The sequence below is a fragment of the Pelodiscus sinensis genome, chromosome 4 (assembly GCF_052426305.1).
Source record: "Pelodiscus sinensis isolate ZL-2025 chromosome 4, ASM5242630v1, whole genome shotgun sequence".
Lineage (NCBI taxonomy): Eukaryota > Metazoa > Chordata > Testudines > Trionychidae > Pelodiscus > Pelodiscus sinensis.
The window spans coordinates 128,235,803-128,257,372 of record NC_143055.1 but is presented as its reverse complement, the minus strand read 5'-3'; the positions used below and the strand labels follow the sequence as shown (position 1 = coordinate 128,257,372).

General features: G+C 45.1%; 1 protein-coding gene across 5 annotated transcripts in view; it reads left to right on the top strand.

Moving 5' to 3' along the window:
* The window catches only part of SHROOM3 (shroom family member 3), a 232,498-nt gene that overhangs the window by 174,590 nt on the left and 36,338 nt on the right, over positions 1 to 21,570 (top strand). For all 5 annotated transcript variants that reach the window (XM_089778128.1, XM_006133874.5, XM_006133877.5 and 2 more), the window contains one exon: positions 5,305 to 5,436. In XM_089778128.1, coding sequence (XP_089634254.1) covers positions 5,305 to 5,436 — 132 coding nt within the window. The remainder of the gene's footprint in view (positions 1 to 5,304; positions 5,437 to 21,570) is intronic.

Below are 21,570 nucleotides of genomic sequence, written 5' to 3'. Positions count from 1 at the left end.
AACAAAGTTGATTTCTTAAAAAGATTTTAGTGTGGGGGTGGAAAACCTGAGGCCCGGGGACCGGATAAGGCCCCTGGTTTGCTTGGCTCCAGCCCCCGAGGCTCAGAACCCCTCCAGCATTGAAGAGCCTGCGCTGATGCTCCAGCCCTCCGACTGCTCCCCCCCAGAGCTGGAACACCCCAAATCTCCTAGGCTGGGCAAAAGGAATAGGGGGAGTGTCTTTCTCAGTTGGAGGCCATGTCAGGGAGGGGTGGGTTTTTCTGCTTCTCACTTGTGTGTGGCCCCTGACTGATTTTTGTGTGTGTCAGCAGCCCCCTCAACCCAAAAAAGCTTCCCCACCTCTGTTTTGTGTATTTTATGATCATAAAATACATAAAACAGCTTTAACTTGTCAGCTTTAACTTTAAAAAGCAAAAACTCTTGACTATTTGTGAGTGAGGGTGTTGATTCGACACTGCCAAACCCTTTTTCATTCCACCCCCCTGTAGCCCTTTGAAAAAGGGGAAAGAAATGGATGAGGGGAGCCAGTGTTTGAACGAGATTACAAGGGTTGTTCCAAAATCTAGGTCTGTATTCTCTAGTGAAAGGAGATAAAGGAGGGTATTCCCTCTTCGATACATTCCCATTAGGTCCCCTTGAAGTATACAGAATTCTTAAAAGAATAAAGCCACAAGACTGTATCCCTGTATATCAGTATTCTACAGAAATGACCCAAAACTATGTCAGTATCACTAATGCAAGGGGTAATGTTTTGTATGGTTAAGGCAAAATTAGGCTCCTAATCCCTCAGGCCATGTCTACACTAACTAGGAGATTATTTTGAATTTACTAAATTTGACTTCTGGGCACCTGATTTTACAAATTTGAACTTCCGTGTCCTCACTATGGGGAAGAATCAAATGTACTCAGAGGCATGATCTGTTAATGTGGTCATGTTACCTCGAACTCAGAGCCCCAGAAGGAGCTCCGGGGAGCTGCAGAAGGCCTCCTGGAAGCCAATAAATTTGAATTAGCAGCACTGAAGCGTCCACACTAACATTATTTTGGACTTACTAGTTCGGGAATAGCGTTACTCCTCCTGGAAGCAGGAGTACAGAGTTCGAATTCTGAAGCCCCTTATTCCAGAATAACGGGCTTGTTCGTGTGGACGCATCACTTACAAATTCGACCTTGGCCGTACTTTAGCTTTTAAGTCATTTGGAGCTGCTGAGTGTTCAGAACATTGGAAGATCAGGTTACTTACTTACATTCTTAATAATGGATTCAGGAGACTAACTTCAGACTCCTAATTTTAAAAATCTTGGCTTTAATGTATAATGCTACAGTGTTCTTTTGCTAATGGCTGCACTATTGTTAAGGAGAGAGCAAAAGGGCCATACACCTAAGCTAAGGAAAGGCTGGACAGAATGTCTTTGTACAGCAAGTATTTAACGTGTGTGGCATTAAATGCCAAAGGCACAATGGGAGCAGCCAGTATAAATAACTTTTAACAGTTAGACAAGAACTTTGCAATAAAGAAAATATTTTGGCAGCCGCTGCCAACTTCAAGCAAGCCAGGAGGGATGTTAGACTGCCGCAGCCAGCCTTTTAGAAACAGTGTTAAATCTGGCTGACAGAAAAAGGATTGTGCTTTTCTGAGATTACTGCGGTTTGGTTGTTTTTCAGGGTTGTTTTTTTTGGGTGTTGGTTTTTTACTGTGAAACTGTGAGGTTGCTTTCTGGGTACTTCAGATTAAGTTGGAGGGGCCTGCTAGTCTGTCTGCAGGGAAGTGTTATCACTGAGAGAACTGGGTGGACTCTGCTCCCTTGTGGAGATTTCAGATTGTCCAAGAGAAGTTACTGTAAAGAAGATTGAACTGAGCGAGGACACACAAAGCACAAGGTATTTCACTGAGTTGCTCCCTGCACGGAGACGGCTATGAATTGGAAAATGGGGGGGTGGGGGAACCCAGGTGTGATGTCTGTAAAGAGCCTTCCTAGAGAGTAAACATATTGCCGAGTAACTGGGCAGGTGGCTGGATTCAGCGCTGTATCAAGGAATGCTGTGAGCGAGCGGTGCTGTGGGAAGTTACCACCTTTCAGGGGACATGTCAAATAAAGGCCTGACAAGTACAGATTCTGAGACAGGTGTGCTAACTCTACTGTCCATTTAGCTAGCAATAATCTCTCTGCCTGCAGTCCCCCCTGTATATTCACCTGGGCAGAATATTCGTCTTCACTTGTCCTAAAGGTCACACGGTGTTACGGTATGCTGCTAAATAGCCACAGTGTTCCGTCTCAGAGGTGTGTGTTTTAGTGACAGACTGATCCCCATCACCTAGGTACTTCACTAAAGTGGTGAGGTTTAATTCACCACGTCATTCATTAACTGTTTGGTTAGCACCCAGCATGTTTTTGCCTCTCATCGTGTATCTGTCACCTGTGGGTGAACACTTTCCACAAAGCGATCATTCTGTAACTGACCGCACAATCCTCTTCCCCGAAAGACATCTGCACAAGGCCTTCAAAAGACAAGCCTGGGAACTTAAATCCATAACTTTGCTAGACACTAAAAATCATAGTTTACGAAAGACACTGGATTTATGACTTATTAGGACAATCTGTCACCCACTAACCTCCGCCCTTGTCTCTTTCACCAACAGAAGTTGGTCCAATAAAAGATATTATCTCATCCACCTTGTCTCTTGATTATCTTTCAGGATTTTAGGGAGTTTGTCACACCAGCACTTTATAGCATTCACAGTGTGCAAGGCCTGATAAATCTCCTTTATGTTTCCTTCAGCAACCACCCTAGATCTTGTGCAGGGACTAACTTTTTCTCAGCTCTGTGAAGTAAATACAACAACAGTGCATTTTTACCAGTGTGGGTTTTTACTACATTAGGAGGAACATTCCAAATGTGCACCAGTTAGATGCTGATCTGTAAATTTGGCCACATGGGGATACACCCTGAAAATAACTAGTGGCTCAGTAGAGGCAGCAATTGGTAGTGGCTTTTGCTTTCTTAACATGCTTTTAAAACCATTTTTTAAAAATCTCACAGTGTGTCTATTGCAGTGACAAGGAAGCGCATGTGCTCCTCAGACCTGGCAGCTACTTACTCACCTTTCCCTTGGCAGTCAGATCCTGTTCCTAGACCTTTGTACTCCCACCGGTCTGATTTTCTGCAGAGGGATGAGTCATTCATGGTTGTTAGGTACCAAAAGCCTGGGCAGATGTCTGCTGAGATTCACTACAGCATGGGGACAGACAGCCAGGCATCAGTCACATGCCACAGAGGAAACTGAGGCATGCACAATATTCTTATGAAACACGATGAAGAATTCCCACTTCATCACTCCAGTCCTTTAGGCACTCCTGTGCAATATAAGCAATAGTTTATTTTTAAAAGGGAGGGGGGTTACGTTTTCATCTTATTGAGGCCATCTCTGTTCTGTCTTGCAATGAAACATTTTTCTCCAGCACAAGGGTAAATCAAGAGTAACGATAACTGTATTGATGAAATGGGTGCAAGATAGGTGGAGTTATTGGCTTTGGGACCATGTCAATGGTATAAACAGAGAAATTTGGCTCTCAATATTCACGCTGACTTTTTCCTGAGAAGAATCTGGTTAGATGTATTCAGAGGGAGATCCATTTTGTTCTGCATTGGTCCGTGAGTTTGTGTTGTTTGTTCGTGCACTGAGCAACTGTGAGGACCCACTGTCTCAGTTACTGATACCTTACAAGGTTCCTCAGAGATTTAGACAGAGGGGAATAGCACAGTGTCACCATGGGCAAAGTAGAGTAAGGATTGTTAAAAAAAAAAGTATCAAAGGCAGGATTTGGGGTAAAATGCAGACATAGGTAAGCAGGGAGGAAGGAGGCCTTTCTGTCTAGTTCTGGCCCAATGAAGTTCCCCAATCTAGGTGAAAGTATTGCTGTTTCCCTGGTCTATCTCATCTGCAATGTGAGACTTAAAATTCTTGCCTGACGGGTGGGGGGCTGTTGGGGGAGGAGGGCTGGGAGTGGGGAAGGATACAAAGAAGGCTGGCCTCTCACAGGAATGGAATCCAAGCCATCCGAAATATCTAAACCTCGTGCATCTCAGACTGCAGCCTACTAAACGTGTGACAAGGGACAATTATGCCCCATTCTGTCTGCAGCTCTCCTCTGGGCTAGGCAGGCGTGAAGGAAAGAGGGAAGAGCATGCTTCTCACATAGATTTTTATGCCGTGTTTGCCTTACATCAGTAGAGTAAGATTGTAAACAAGACCCACATTTGACTATGAAAATTAGGGTAGTTAAGAATACCCAGTGTTTTAAGACATTTCATTTTCTATGCTAAAAAAAGAGAAACATTTATAATGATCAGTGTTGTTTAGAACGGAGTGGGACTAGCCTTTTGTGCATTCCTCTGACTGGGAGAACGTTGAACTGTGGATAGACCTTTCTATCTTGCCTTCGCTCAGGGTAGGTCGGACTTGTCTGTGAGTATAAGAGCAGTGGTTTTGCTGTTAGGAGAGTTACAGCAAGCTAGCCTGGAATACACTCTTAAAACAACCAAAACAATGTGCTCTGCAGCACAGCTTCTGCTATTCTTACAACAAAGGAAGGTGGCCTCGTGGTTAAGGCCAGGAGAGCAGTGGTCAGCTCTTGGCTCCGTCACAGAATTCCAGGGTGGCCTGGGTTAATATTTTAAGGCCTTACCTGTAAAATGGGGATAATGTTTCCTTTCTCGTAGCTTTTGTTTTGACTGTGTACACGTGCCTCTGACTGTGTGTAAGGGCAGTTCTGTATTACTACTAGCATTTGTACTAATGCATTAACCTCTGATGAACTCTGGTTACCTGCTCCAGACCTGACGGTGAGCTCTGTGACGTTCCAAAACCTGTCCCCTTCACCAGAAATTGGCCTACTAAATGATATGACTTCATCCTCTTTGTGTCTCTTGCAATACGTCCTATATTTGATCCCACTGGTGACCTCAGTTCACTGGCAATCTATGTTGCTCTATTACAGAATTGCTCCAAAACATTTAGGGAGGTGGGTTTTAATGACCAAACTCTGCCTAGTATAACAGAGCAGAATTTCATCCTGCAAATCCATTTTGGATGGTGGTGTGTCCTTTCATCTTTCCAATGGCTTTTAGCAGCTGTTTTCCATCAGACAGGACATAGATATTGTCCTTTTTACATGTTAAAAATGAGGCTTTGATGTAATCCCTCCCACACACACACATATTTCTTGGATATTCCGAGTGTAATCTGTCAGTCTGTCTCAGGCACGCCATGAACTTTGACACTCCCTGGGTTTCTTTTGCCAGGGACACATGCGCAGCCAAGGAGTACGCTGACCTGCCAGCTTCCCACTCACTCAGTACAGAGTGTATCCCCACTGACCTGCAGCTCAGCAAACCAGCATGGGCAGGAGGAGTTAAACCACGGCTGAAGAACAGGTGAGAGAGAAGACGGTTCTTCTCATAAATATCTTCCTATGTGTGAATATTCCAGTTACTTACATGCTTTGGGACAGTTCCTCGGCTGGGTCTGTTGTCAAACACAACTGCCCTCGTTGGGGAGAAAAGTGAATCAGCAACGGGCCCGGACGCAGGACTTTCCAGGGAATTTGGGAGGTGCGTTTTTTTTGTAAATGTGGTCCACAATTTTATTTAAATATAAAGGAGTTCAAGGTAGTCGTGCAGTTAGTGTGAATAAGGGATGTTAATGAAAAATGTGAGTGGAAACAGTGGTTGGTAAAATTATTTTGTTATAATACGCTAAACATTTAGGGTATGTCAACAGTGTACCAAAATGGCTAATGAAGTGTACCGAAATGGCTAATGAAGAGCGGGATTTAAATATCCTGCATTTAATTAGCATAATCGTGTCCGGTTGCCATTTTGAAATTGCATTATTGTGAAATAAAATGCCCCGTCTAGCAGTAGAAAACCATTCTCTTGAAATAACTGTTATTCCTCATATAATGAGTTAGTTTGTAACTTTAAAAACAACAAGCAGTCCTGTGAAGGGTTGCCAGGTGTCCAGTTTTGAACTGGACAGTCCAGTATTTGAGCTTTCTGTTCAGGAAACAAATTGAGAAAATAGAAATGAGAAAATAGAAATGTCCGGTATTTTCTAAACAAGATGTAATGTAGATTGTGATGTAATGTCGAGTGTGCCCGGTACTTTTGTGGAAACCATCTGGCAACCCTAGACTCCTGTGGCACTTTAGAGATTAACAAAAATATGTATATTCTTCTGTTGCTGTCATGTATATATCTTGGATTCTGCTATTTCCACTGCAACTCATCTGAGGAAGTGGATTTTATCCACAAAAGCTCATGATGTCATATATTTTTGTTACACTCGAAGGTGCCACTGGACTGCATATAGGGGCTGTATTTTCAGGTTTGCTAGGCACTGCAAGCCAGTGGAGAAGACAAGTGGAGAATTACCGCCGTGCCAGGTAACTCTTGGTTGGTGTAAATCTGGTGAAGGCACATCTCCCATCCCCATAGGTAAAGGAAGGACGGAGCAGTGCAGGGGTAGGGACAGAAGGGATCATGGCAGACCTGAGCTTGTTTTTGCCTGCCCCTTCATTGATGCAAGTCTCCTAAGGGACCTTAGGCAGGTCTCATAAGTTAGGTTGGGCCTGGCAGTTTGAACTGCACCAGGGCTGAATCCAGTTGCTGCAACATGCTCTCCACACTGACTAAGCCATTAAGTCATAGGGCCTGGAGACTGCTCTCAAAATTTCAGGGGCAAATCAGGAAAACACAGTTGAAATCAGAGGTCAGATCCTCTGTTAGTGTTGATCAGTTTATCTGTGATCTGCCCAGGCTAAGGGTCTGGTTTGGACTATCTGTGGTATGTAAATGCATACAGAGTACATATACAAGTATAGAAGCAATGTAGACGTGGGGACAGCAAGGCCTTGATGTGTGTCCCTCCATTGAATTCAGCAGAATTGCTTTGGATGTGATCTGGGGAAATGGGAGGAAAATCAGACATAACAGCACAAAAAGGATGGAGTTCAGATATCCCGTCTGAAATAGTTATCCAAACCAGGATCACGTTCCTGATGTCTGCTAATTACATTGCAAATCCCCTTTGCTCTCTGCACTGTCCCCATTACAGTTGGATAATCAGGCCTATCGTGTGACATATTTCCTGCCACTAGCCGGCCCGGTACCGCACCGTGTCGGAAACGAGCGAGAGTGGGAAAGCACATTCCATCCATTGTTTAGAAGTCTCTCCTGATGCTGTTGCTGTGTGTTTTCTAGCCCAAGCACTTAAGCACTTTCCTGTTCTCTTGCCGTTTCTCAACTAATCGTGTCTTGACTGAAGAAGAGCCAGAAAAAATATTTACATTAAACCTGCTGGGCCAGCATCGCTCAACGACTTCAAGAGAACTCTGCTGATATATGCCAACCGGGGGTCTGGCTGAGGGTATTTTGTTTTGATATCACTTCAAGAGCTCATAATGGCCATGCCTGGGGAGACAGAAATAGCTGGAGTTCTTCACCAAGACACATGCTAAAAAGTAGAAAAGCCATTCAGTATAATCAGGCACCTTTTCCATAGCTCTCTGTTCTTCCTCTTTTCCAGTAAAGGAAAGTACTGTGAAATTGTAGCAAGAACATGAGACTAGGGGAGAGGTTGTACTTCAGACTCCTCCAGACTTCCAGTCCAGCCTCCCTGTTCTCTAGATATCACCAGGCAAGAACAGTTCATTTGCCCTGACTTTTACTTGCCTAAGCCACGGCCATGGGGGAACAGCATGAATGCTCTGGCAATGGAACAACACCAGTATAGTTTCCCTTCAAAATTTAGGATTTGGTATCCCCTTTCATTTACTTTATAAAGGGGATTAAATAAATATGACCAATTGTTAGAAATCGGCATTCCAAAAAGATTCCAGTAGGGGACAGGTGTTGACGATGTTCATCAACGAGCATGTAGTTATTTTACATCGGCTCTCCTACTAACAGCCAAATCCTGCTCGCTTTGTTCAAGTGAGTTGTCCAGTTAATGTCACCCGACGTCAGTGGGCGTCTTCGCCTAAGGAAGATGAGCTTTGAATTTAAGAGAGCTTGTCAGTAGCTGTACTTTTTACTGAATGATTTTTTAAGCATCAGGTAATTAGAGCATAATCCAGTTACCAGCTCTGGTTTCCTTTGGCAAGTCACATCGCCACTGTCTACCTCAGTTTCCCCATCTTTAGAAGCTCACTGGATTTCAGAAACTGGGCTCCAGCACAAACAGGAATTCCTACACTACTATTTTTAGCCCAAGCCAACTAACCCCAGGTTCTGAGACTCACAGCTGTCAGGTGTTTTTTGCTGTACAGGCATACTCTTAGTTCACAGCAAGGGATGTGTGTAAATCCTACCCATGATACCCGGCTGTGCACATATTGTCCCTGTGCACTCTGCTGCTGTGCTTTAATGTTTCCTAATGCATTCGGAGTGGCTCCACTTTGAAATGGGACTAGATCAAAGCTCCCTCCAGACTTTCTGGTACCCAACAGATGGGTTCACATGGGCACTTAAGCCAAGTCTACACTACATGAGAAATTCAGCGTAAGACACGCAACTCCAGCTACAAGAATTGAGTAGCTGGAATCGATGTACCCTTAAATCAACTTTCTGTGGTGTCTGCACTGTGGGAGATTGACGGGAGAAACTCTTTTGTCCACTTCCCTTACTCCTCACAGCCTTGTGGAGTATCGGGGTCAACAGGGATGCCATCAGTGGTCAATTTAGCAGATCGTTACTAGACCCACTAAATCAAAGCCCAGAAGATTGATCTCCAGAGCATCAATCTCCCCGTAAATATAGAGAAGGTCTAAATGCACCGCAGGCTAGCATGAGGTCAGGTTACACCCCAGCTTGCCACAAACGAAGTGCTGGTCTAAACTAGCCCTACTAAATGTAAAGTGAATTTACAGGGGTGTTAAAGCTTTCACAACAAATACAATGTGACATGGCTATAAAGATTCAATGTTGCACCATTCAGGTATCCTAAATGTAGCTTGTCAAAGACAGTAAACAAATAGCATTTGAGTCTCTCAGCTAAGGGCAAAAAGTGAAACCTGTCTTAAGAACTAGGAATGAGGCCAGCAAAAGAAGTGGGACCAAACTGGTCCCCGCTAGAACTCTGTGGATCGCGGCAGATAAATGTGACCCTTGATCTTTGAAGATCAAACAAGCTAGAAATCTTGGGGACACTGTAAATTTATTTCCTAAGGCAAGAAGTTGTCTATTAGAAATAACCCTTCGTGTACTACTCAATATATTTTGAATTATTTAAAAAAAAAACAGGATTAAAAGCCAGCTTGCAGTATATTCACAGGTCTTACTAAGCTTTGTGAAGTTCCTTTTTTCAACCTGCCTACACTGTTGATAGTGAAAGAATGTTTCTTGAGAATGTGCAGAAGAATAAATGTGTGTTTGTAGTTCTGTCCCATTTTCGCAAACCTTGTGGGGAGGTCCTCTTGGCCTGATGTTGATCTGGTGACACTCTAAGTAATGCTTCACTGACTTGACTAATCTTTCTGGTGAGTTTTCAATATTCTTCAGTAATGTCTAGCAAGGAACACAGCCTCCTCCCAACTGGCACCAAAACTCCGTAGAAGAGTTCTGTGAATCTAAAAAGCCAGAAAGGGTAAAGAGAAATAAAGCTGAGGCTATTAAGGCTGATTTTCTTCCTAATTGGCCTAGTCCAGTGTGCTGTTTCGAGAACCATAACTGCACCTTAATTATGATTGACGTCTCTTTGAGTGGATTGGGGCTTCACTCTGTAGAAACCCTAATTGGCTTTCTGTGTGTTTTAGTTTTCATTCACCTTCTGCTTAATAGCAAAGCACAAGGATTGCATTGATGACAATGGGCCAATACAAATATGAAGCGGGATATGCAATGCAGTTGATTTATTTTCAGGTTTGGGGGTTGGTTGCCATTTTGGTAGATGCACATAGAATATATCCCTCTAATGGTGCCCAGGATATTGCTACAGTGAAATATAACAACCTCTGGGCCAGATTCTCATCAGGTGTAAATCAGTCTAGCTCCATTGATGACAATGGATTTTCCCTTGTTTATCTGAATTGCAGGCATGGGCCCTGATTCAGCAGGATGATCCATGCTGGTGGACTGTTATACCCATCTCTATGGGCACATGAGTCCATGCACATGGATTATCTTGTACTGGGAAAATCTAGACCCACCAAAGGTTCTTTGATTCATTTGTCAGCCATGATTTGATGAAGATCATCTGATTGGTGTGTAGTGTGCCAGGGTCAGGCCAGAGGGGTATACAAGAGTGATAAAAGGGAAATAAATTGCCCAAGGAAGTTGTGGAATCTCCATCTCTGGAGATATTTAAGAGCAGGTTGGATAGAAATCTATCAGGAATGGTCTAGATCAGGCATGTCCAAAGTCCGGCCCGCGGGCCAAATGCGGCCCGCGGTCGGATTTAATACGGCCCCCCGCTTCTCCCGGCTCCCCGGTGCTTTTTTTAACTGGCGCGCTCAGCGCGCCGCTTCGGGCCGCCGCCGCCGCCGCCGCCGCGGTCCCAAACCCTGCCCCTGCACTCTGCTTTGGGGCTGAGAGTGCAGGGACAGCCCCCGCTTCCTCCCCCTCTCCTGGCTCCCCGGCGCTCCTCTGACTGGCGCCGCTTCCAGCCGTGCCGCCGCCGTCCATGGCGGCCGCTGCGGTCCTAAAGTCCACCATGTAGGGCACGTCCGCAGCCCCGCTCCCCCGCTTGGCTACGGGTTCGCCCTGCCCCCGGGCCGCCGTGAGGCCAGCGTGCCCTGCGCTCTCCGCCCGCCTCTGACCCTGCAAGCCCTCTACCTTGGGGCTGAGAGTGCAGGGACGGACTCCGCAGCTGCTGAGATCAGGGACGGACTCCGCAGCTGCTGAGATCAGGGACTGCCTTTGAACCAGACCTAGCCTATGTACTGCAGTCCAGATCTCAGTTTCACCCTTCACATTAGTGTAGGCAAGTTTTTTTTTCAATTGAGATGAATACATTGTAAAATCTCAGTTAATGTCAGTTGGTCTAAATCAGTTATAAATATATTTGGACACAACATGTATAGTTGGTGTTATGTCGTTTGCCGTTTGCAATAAACTTTGCATAAAATAGTTAATTTGCATTTAATTTTAATGGTTCAAAGAATGTCAGGCAAAATGGTCGGCCCTCACGCATGTTCACTTCATCAAATCTGGCCCTCTTTGAAAAAAGTTTGGACACCCCTGGTCTAGATGGTGCTTAGTCCTGCCATGAGGATAGGGGACTGGACTCGATGACCTCTTAGGATCCCTTCCAGTTCTAGTGTTCTATGATTGTATGAAATACATTAGCCTAGAATAGTGATAGAAATGTAGCCATGTTGGTCTGGTGTAGCTGAAACAAAATACAGGACTATGTAGCACTTTAAAGACTAACAAGCTGGTTTATTAGGTGATGAGCTTTCGTGGGCCAGAACCACTTCCTCAGATCAAATAGTGGAAGAAAATTGTCACAACCATATATACCAAAGGATACAATTTTAAAAAATGAACACATATGAAAAGGACAAATCAAATTTCAGAACAGAAAGGGGATTGTGGGGGAGGTAGATGTCTGTGAGCTAATGATATTAGAGGTGATAATTGGGGAAGCTATCTTTGTAATGGGTAAGATAATTAGAGTCTTTATTCAAACTTAAGTGTAAAGTGTCAAATTTAAGCATGAATGACAGTTCAGAGGATTCTCTTTCAAGTGTAGTCTTAAAAGGCCTTTGAAGCAGGATGCAGGTAATCAAGTCGTTGAGACAATGTCCTTTCTGATTGAAATGGCAAGAAACTGTTTTTTTCTTTGTGATCCTGTCTAATATCTGTTTTGTGGGCATTGATCCTTTGGCGAAGTGTCTGAGACGTTTGTCCAATGTACATAGCAGACGGACACTTTCGGCACATGGTAGCATAAATTATATTTCTGGATGCGCAGAAATATGTGTTGTTGACCTTATAACTTGATCTTATAATATAATTTATGCTACCATGTGCCTGTATTTGTAAGCCCCTGCTGCTGTTAGAATCCTAGGGCTGGAGGAGACCTCAGAAGGTCATAAAGTCCAGCCCCCTGCCCCAAGCAGGACCAATCCCAACTAAATCAACCCAGCCAGGACCTTGTCAAGCCAGGACTTAAAAACCTCTAGGGATGGAGATTCCACCACCTCTCTAGGTAACCCATTCCAGTGCTTCCCCACCCTCCTAGCGAAATAGTTTTTCCAAATATCCAACCTAGACCTCCCTCACTGTAACTTGAGACCATTGCTCCTTGTTCTGCCATCCATCACTACTGAGAACAGCCTCTCTCCGTCCTCTTTAGAACCCCCCTTCAGGAAGTTGAAGGCTGCTATCAAATCCCCCCTCACTCTTCTCCTCTGCGGACTAAACAAACCCAAATCTCTCAGCCTCTCCTCATAAGTCATGTGCTCCAGCCCCCTAGATCCACAAAGTGGGTGCTCCATTTAGAAGAAGGTAAACCATCTTATGAGAAGTTTGGCAGCCCTCTTGACCTGCCCAGCCTGGCTGAAATGTTTATTGCAACCCCTTTTTGTCTTCAGAAGAACCTGAGGGGACTCTCTTTGTGTTGCAGTATTTAACTATGAGTTGGAGAAAACATTCCACCCACAGTCGTGTACTGAATGAATGCACTAGTCTTTCATCTCTGCAGAGCTACCTTTGCTCATGAATGAAGATGGGATTTGTGCTCTCTCACGCTAGACATTCACCTGTGTCTCAAAAGTCTGTGTAATTTTGCTGAGGGGCCTTTCTCTGCTCAAGAGACACTTTGGACTAGTACAGCCAGAGCTATTGCAGCTGAGATACAGCAGCGTGACATGATTGAGAAATGTTCCCAGGGCTTTCTTACCCTATGCCTGACTCTTAGCTATTGTTGGCAACCCTTCCATTTAATAAACACTCAAAGCCCTGCGCCAACCAAGTATTTTAAGTGTGCGCTTAACTTTTATCAACTTACATGGGACACAAGCACAGACTGAAGTTAATTGTGCGCTTAAGTGAATGGCTGAATCGGAGGCTACCTTCATATAAAATGTATAGTTTGAAATCAAACCTAGATCCCCTGCACTGTGCACTGTGACAGGACCATGAACTGCAGTGGTCTTTCCTGGATGTAACTTAATGCAAAATATAGCCCTCGTAAAAGATGGAGAAACCTATTAATTACTTGACATGTAAGAAACTCCCTTTACTTAGACTCGTAGCTGAAAATGGAGGTTTGACCCCTTAATGCATCCCGTTGTGATTTCAGGTGAGAGATTTGGTAAGCCAGGTGCATGTGGTGCCTTGGAAGGCAGTTGTTAGTTATGCCTACTTTTGCAGGAACCCCTTCTTAATGTTAAACCTCTTCTCCTTGTTAAGTGAAATTAATTTGTATAGCCAAGTTCTAAACCCCTGACAATGGGGCAGTTTTACAGTGCTGGCCCTGGCATCCATTCTCTCCTAATATATTGCCATTGGCAATCTGTTGATGAACTGTTGCAATGTGAGATTCAGGGGCATTCAGGGGTGTGGTATAAGGACTGCTTTGTGCACTCGAGATCCCATTCTCCCTGCTCTCGTCATCTGTTATGCACCCCAGTGCTGCTATAGACGTACGGCAACCTTTATGCTGCATGATTGCTCCACACTGGATAAGAATGGCACCAAAACGTACAGATCCCTCCCAAGGTCTTTCTGCAGCATTTTGCAGTGATGCCCATAGAGAAGCGTGGGGGTTGTGCAGACAGTGTCGTTTTTGTGTGTGGAGGAGGCTGCAGTTGTTATGGGTGAGATCATTTGAAAAGGAACTTTGGATTTTATCTTGGGTTCTGCCATAAAAACATTTTCCCCCCCAGTGGAAGTAGTCAGCAGTTTTCTTCCCCTCCTTTTTTTCTTGTGTTGCGTTGTGACACTCAGCAGTTAATTACTTCTAGCATGATTTGCGGTGGGATCCCTGGAACTTGAGTCATATTAGCGGAATGGTTGGTTGATGAAACTTCCCTAAAACTCAGTGCTCTGGAATCAAATCCGACGGGACAGCTGCAGCAGAAAACGGAGCTCCTGGAGAACTAAAAAGAGGCCGAAAGAAGAACAGAGAGCACAGAGAAAGGGCCATGTGCAAAGCACCTTCTCCATGCAATGCTGATTTGGCCAGAGGGTTACTATAAAAAATGCCGATGTTTGCTATGAGGTAACATCTCTGTTTTGGAACTCATCTTGCTTTGTGTGTTAATGTTCTCTGTAGATGAGCTTAGAGGCTTAGGGGCCGGATTCCCATTGTTTAGCCTCTTGTGTATGTATTATGGATGTAATTGTGTAGTCGATTAACCAGTTAACTGATAAGCAAAAGCTTATAGGTTAATGCTATAGACTACATTCATTCACCCCCCACTCCCTGCACCAGTACATTTTTTAGCAGGCTGGCTAGCAACCCAGCTCAACCCTGGTTCACACCAGGTTCAGGACCTAGCCCACTGTGGCTCTGCATTTAAAGTGTATTAGGAGCCAGGTGGGCAGGTATCTGGGCTCAATTCCAGCTCATGCTGGGTCCAGGAGCTCAGACTTTCCCCCCAGATAGAGGCTGCTGCCACCCCACGCTGCTGCCTCTGATACAGAGGCAGCAGCGCGGAGTGGCAGGGGGCTCCACAGGAGTGAGGCCAGAGCGAAGTGGCTGCCAGCCCCACCCCCGGGGATATAGAATAGTCGACTAACCGATAAGAATTCATGCGGTTACTTGATTATTCAAATAATCGATATTTCACATCCCTAGTACGTATTGCCCCAGGATGAGATACTGCCCAGGGTGAGGGGTAATGGACAATCCAGCCACTTTTAACCAACTTTCTGATGAACAGCAGCAGCATAGAACCCTCTCCACAGCTCTGCAGCCGTGTTGTGTTCTGTGATTTATTTGTGGGGGGAACTCCTGAGGTTGCGACAGATCTATTTTCTTCCACTTAGTCTATGACGGTCAGATTCTCAACCGCTTATAAATGAGCATTACCTCCAGTGGAGTTACGCTGATTTAAAGCAGTTCGGGATCCTGGTCCATTCATACACGTTCAAAACCTTCACATTCAGGACATATATTTTTCCATCCTCTCATCCATATTATTTGTCTGTGGTTTTCATATATATGTGGTCCGTACCTTCAAGAGCTTTGTGTAACTTCCTCACAATAGGAGGAATTTTACTAATAAATCCCTGGATGTGTCAAACAGGGTACATCTACACTTGCACCCTAGTTCGAACTAAGGATGCAAATATGGGCGACTAAAATTGCTAACGAAGCGGGGATTTAAATATCCCACACTTCATTAGCATAATCTCACCCGTGCGCTATTCTGATCGCCAGGTGATTCAAACCAGGAAGTGCACTTCAGGCTGCGGTAGTTCGAATCAAACCCCTTTTTTCGAACTAACTCCTATTTTTTGAGGAGTAACGTTAGTTCGAACCAAGGGGTGTGATTCAAACTACTGCGGCCCAGAGCGCACTTCCTGGTTCGAATCAGCTGGCGAGCGGAATAGCGCGCGGGTGAGATTATGCTAATGAAGCGTGGGATATTTAAATCCCCACTTCATTAGCAATTTCGATTGCCTACATTTGCATCCCTAGTTCGAACTAGGGTGCAAGTGTAGACGTACCCACAGTGACTAAATCCCATACTTGTTGTAAGTGAAGTCCTTAGGTCTGATCCACAGTATCCATATCTTCGTACTATAAAAGGAATAGGCATATATAACAGTTGAGGAACTGTTCCTGGCTAACTCAAATAGCTCCATAATGCAAGATAAACTCTAAATCACAGTAATCTTCAACACAATAATAAAAGCAAGTGTATTTAATTTTCTCACTGTTGCTTTTTTCCGTTGCTGTTTTTGTTTTCTATTTGTTTTTAAAATGGTAAAACCAAACACCTTTCTCCCGGGTATGCTTTATTTCTTTTCACTAAATCAGCACCCTAAATAGGATATTCCCCTCCCCTCTCCCTTTTGATCAGGAGCTCGGTCAAAATGAAATAACAACTGGGCTTGATTTTCACTTCACCTTGATCGAAGTCAGATGAAACGCACAGTGATGTGAACTGAACACTAGTGTTAAAAAGGATGTGAGAGGAGAATCAGGCCTGCAATGGGGGTTACAAAAAGAAGGGAGAATAGTTGGTCTTGTTAACCATTGAGGATTGGACAAGGTGCAATGGGCTTAAAGTGCAGCAATGAGGTTTAAGTTGGGCATTAGGAAAAACTTCCTCACTGTCAGGGAGGCTAAGTATGGGAATAAATTGCCTGGAGGTTTGTAGGAGCAGGTTAGACACACACCCCTCAGGGATGGTCTAGATTTCAAACTTCATTGCACTGTGTCCCCCCTTCTGATAATGAAAATTGCAACCCAGCTCCAGGGCGGGCGTGGGGGGTAGTGAAACCTGAGTCTGTCTGAGCCCTGCTCCCCCAGGTGGGGGAAGTCAAAGCCCAAGCACTTGAGCCCGAGATAGAAGCAGGGGACTAGAACCATTTCTACAGTGGGGCTGCTGAGAGCCATTGAACCAAACTAATCCCTGTATATAATGGAAACCACTTCAAGCCAGGGGGCACTGTAGCACCTCCCACGCCCCTAATACCAGCGCCTATGCACAGGGGGCCTGTAACCTGAGCCCCACCGCCTAGGGCAGCAGCTCTCTGGCTTTGGCCATGAGCTCCAGCAAGTTCAAGCTACCCTAGAAACCTCATTAAAATGGGGTCCTGACCCACAGGTTGAGAACCACTGATCTAGATAATGCCTTTCATGCGAGGGACCTGACTAGATGACCTCTCGAGGTCCCTTCCAGTCCAACGATTCTATGTAGTTAACAGCCAGATTCACCTGTCTGCTCCCGTTGCTTTGTGCTGTTCTGCTGATGCAGAGCGGCCAGAAAACCAGTCTTAAGTGTGCGGCTAAACTGGATGTGCGGGGCTTTGCATCTCAGAGCAGGACAAAGCAACTGGAGTGTTCATGTGAATCTGGTCCAAAGTCTGTGTGCACGGTTCTTTGTGCTGTTCTTCCTCCCCAATGCAAGTACATCGCTAAATTATAAAGGCTGCCCACAAATAGTTGCATTGATCTTGAGCAGGCGTGCACAATCATTTTTGATTGGGCCACTCCAAGAATTTGGAAAGTGGTCAAGGGCTGCACTCTTACATGGTGTTAATGGAGGAAGTGCAGGGCCTGGGATGGAGGTGGGGTGCAGAAGAGAGTTTGGGGTATAGGATTGGGGTGTAGAAGAGGGTCTGGGGTCTGGGATGGAGGTTGGGTAAAGGAGGCGGTTGTGACCTGGGGCAGGGACTGGGGTCCAGAAGAGGTGCAGGGTCTGGGAAGGAATTGTGACAAGGGGTAGAGCAAGGGGTGCAGGTGTTTTGGTTGTGACCTGGGGCAGGGAGTTGGAGGGAGGATGCCAGAGGCAGGCTCTGCCCAGGATGCACTTATCCTAGGCAGCTCCCAGCCAGCAGCCCAGCAGGACTCTCATGCAGCCTCCCTGCCTGCCGCACTCTGCACGCTGCTGTAGGTGCGCCCCTGCACTGCCGTGCATGCCCCTGGACCACAAGCATGACCCAGGCAGCTCCCATTGGCCAGTTTTTGTCCAATGGAAGCTGCAAGATTGTGATGGATTTGGAGCAACGTGTGGGGGCATAGCCAGCAGGGAGCTTGCCAAGGGTTGGTGGTGGGCATCAATCTGAAGGTTTGGCAGGCTGGATTCAGCCCAGACACCGTATTTTGCCCACCCCTGATCATGAGGCTGGTGCGTGACATAAGAGGAAGAGAAATCCCGGTACTGTAGGCAGAGCTGGCCCAAGCTATGAGCTGACCGGGCTACTGCCCGGGGAACCCCATTGTAGGAGGCGCTGTGCAGGGCTGCTGGACCAACCGGGGGTGAGGCCGCATGTGCGCCGGGCACCTGGGGATGGGGCCCCGCATGCGCTGCGCTCCCAGGGCCCAAGGTGCACGAATGGCTCGGACCGGCCCTGACTGTAGGGGATTATCATTTCATTTTGGTCCAGGTTTATAAACGGTGAACTGCATCCTAAAATGTTACTGGGAAAGTATAAAGAGACCAGAAACTGAAAGAGCTCGGGGTGCCCGTTTTCATAAACGTGGACATATTGACACGAGCTTTTGTGTGCATTTTCTGAACACTTGTGTGTAGAGATTTGAATGAGTGTGCTAATTAGGATGAATTGTTTTGTAGGCAGAGCTATGTTTTTAAAGTTGAAACACAAGCTAAAGGGTGTTCAGCGTTTCAGTTAAACTGTTGACAGATTTAAAATGCATTTTCTTTAGATTTCATTCCATTCACAGAGCAGGCATGAAAACATCATTAAAGAGACACTGGTTGCAGTGGCTAAAATTAAGTTTGCCTCAGACCTTGGCCAGAAAGTGGTAAAAGAACTCTAACGTGATATGCCCATTTCTGTCTGAAAACGAAACTACTAGAATTAGGAACACTTAAAATAACAGTAATAGGAAGAGATTAGCGATTCCCCAATGCATTTTCCTTGATTGCCTGCTGAATTCAACAGCCTTTTGTGTCTAATCAGAGTCACTGCTCCCCTGACAGTCTGTAGGGGGGGTCATCACAGCTCTTTAGAGAGAGCCATCCTGCCCACAGCAAGATTTGTGCTAAGCTCTCTAAAAATAGTGGTGTAGACAGTGTTTTGATCTTGCGGCTTAGACTGAAGCCCAGGCATTGAAGCCTGGAGATTAGGGGCTGCTGTTGTCCCAGGCAAGGAAACTTGTTCCCAAATGTTTTGTAGACAAGCCCTGTTAGATCCCAGTCCTGCACTGAGATCCACTAGTGTGGACTAGGGATGTTAGCGTGTACTCAGTTACATGATTAACCAATAAGCCTGGGCTCATCACTTAATCTTAATGGTTACATGCACACACCCCTTGCTGCCGCTGTATCAGAGGCAGCAAGGGGGGGAGGTGGGAGCCGGTGCCCGTGGGGAGCCAGCTTTTAAGAGGCAGCAGCGCAGGAGGTGGGGGAGCAGGTAGGAACTCCCCACCTGCCCCACTGCATGGAAACGCTAAAAAATTAAGTGGTTACACGTTGACAAAAAAAACATGTTTAACATTCCTAGTGCAGATCTTGCTTCTGTACGGAGTTTAATAGATTTGCAAAAATGCCTAATTGGCTTGAATGCCCAATTCATCCAAGTCCTTTAGGTGGCTTTCAAAATCTCACTATAAACATATCTTTCATGCATCCTGTCAAACCCTGCCATCCACAAACCCTGGCAGCGTACGGCTTACAATCACCAGGGTCCTAAACTTTCAGATGCTGAGGATTTGCTATCAGTGTTGTGATGGAGTATCCTAACATTTAAATAGGAGTGGGACAGGGGTAGATCTTAAACAAATATAGAGTCATCTGATGAGTAATGCAGATCAGCAGTTTTGCCTTTAGAAATACTTTCTGGGCTGGATCCTTGATTTCCATACAATGGCCTGGCTTCATTGTCAATGGAGCTTCAGTGATTTACACCAGCTGAGAATCTGGCTCATTGTTTATCTTGAGTCAGAAATGAACTGCAATATTTTGGTCTGGTCTGCATTATCATGGGAGAGCCATCTAAGTCACACAACTTCAGCTACATAAATAACATAGCTGAAGTTGACATACTTAGATCTACTGACTGTGGTGTCTTTGTTGCACTGTGTCGATGGGAGACGCTCTCCCATTGACTCCCCTTGTGCCTCTTGTTGAGGTACAGTACCAGAGACAAAGCTGAGCAGGACCAGCAGTCAGTTTATCGTGTCTATACTAGCCTCAACAAATCAACCCCCGCTGGATCGATCGCTGCCTATCGATCCAGTCAGTAGTCTAGACATAGCCTGAGAGATGTTCAGCTTTGTCAGTTTATCTAGGATAAGAGTCAGGTTCTTACAATGTTGCAGGATCTTAAAATCCATTTCTATGGCTATTTTAAAAAATGATTACTCTTGCAGTAATTTTATATTTGTACCTGTGCCCTGGAGTAAAGCACACGTATGGAATGTTTTCACCAAGACTGCAATCAAACCTGCCTTTGGCAAACCATTGCTTATCTTTGATGAGTTCAATGTAATCATCTTCCCTGTAATACACAATTGGAGGTAAATAGCTGCAGATCCAGTAGTTTCCAGTAATTTTTCAATGCTACAGTCTCCTTCCGCTAAGGACAGCCTTAGTTGGAGTAAACTAGAGGTGTGCAAATACCCAAAAAAGCAAGCTCCTTGCCCACTCCTGGGCTAGAAGGCACATGCCAGGAACTTATGGTGTTGTGCGACACACACACACTGCTATACAGAAAACATCATCTGCACAATTTGCTGTAGACTTTTGGGCCCAATCCTAGTGAAGTCACAGGGAATTTAATAGGTGTTGGATCAAGTCCTTAGTCTTGCCAGTCTGGTACCTTGTATGTTGCAGATACGCATGTTGCAGTCTCAGATTTTCCGCAGAGCTTGTGTGCCTGATTTAGCACAACACAAGCAGGTGTGTACCAATGCACCACCATTATTAGTTTAAACTCTGCTACGATTCTATTACACTTAATCCACATTTTCAGCCACACCTAGGTGTGGACACAATGCAAGGCTATCCCCACGCTTAAGCTGGCAGTGCTTGTCTTTTGAGTTAGATTCACAGCTTCCTTGTTTACTCATGATGTGATTGCAGGATTGTGGGTTGAATTGCTATTAAAGTATTAATGGCTTAGAGGAGGTGGGCAGTGCAACTCCTCTTTCAGCCCTCCACTGAAGGATTCACGGAAAAACATATTTCTGTCTGTCAGACAATGGGCTTCCGTAAGCAAGAACTGAAAATGTAGGTTTCACTTCTACCGAAACTACAAAGAAATCCTTTAAATCCCTAAGTCTCTTCGTGTTATGAAGGGACACATCAGGAGTAAGAGCAGGCGACAGCATGAGTTACTTAGCAAATCCAGTTCTGTCAGCCTCCCACCCGACTGCATTCAGCTTCCTTGTTTTCTTGGCAAGAGATGGAACAATAGGGCTCTGTTTAAACACACCTACGTGTAAAATCTGATTTGTTCAGCTCCTCCTTTTTAAATTTTCAATTCAGTTCTTATTAATGGGATCCTGGTGTAAGGGGTGGGACAGATCGCTTCCCTTCACTCAAGATCAAAGGTCCCCTTAAAATTGAAATAATAATTTTTTTCTTTGGGAAATTTTTCCTACGTTTTCTCAGCACTTTCTCCTTAAGAGGAGCATAGGGCCTGATCGTCAGCTGGTGTAAATACCAATTTATGCCAGCTGTGTATCTGGACCGTAGCATTTTTAGACTGTCTAGTATCTTTTGACCTTCTTTTTCACAGCTTCATGCAGCACTACTGGACCCCATCTTCAAAATAGCTGTTCTGTGTCTACTTAGTGCTATTTGTGTTTTGGTTTATTTGGAATGCGTACCTAATCTGTAAACATCTCCATGCGACAAAGACTTTTAAGAGAGGCATGGCGCAGAGAAATGGTGCTCTGCCTTGAACAGGCTGAGTTATCTG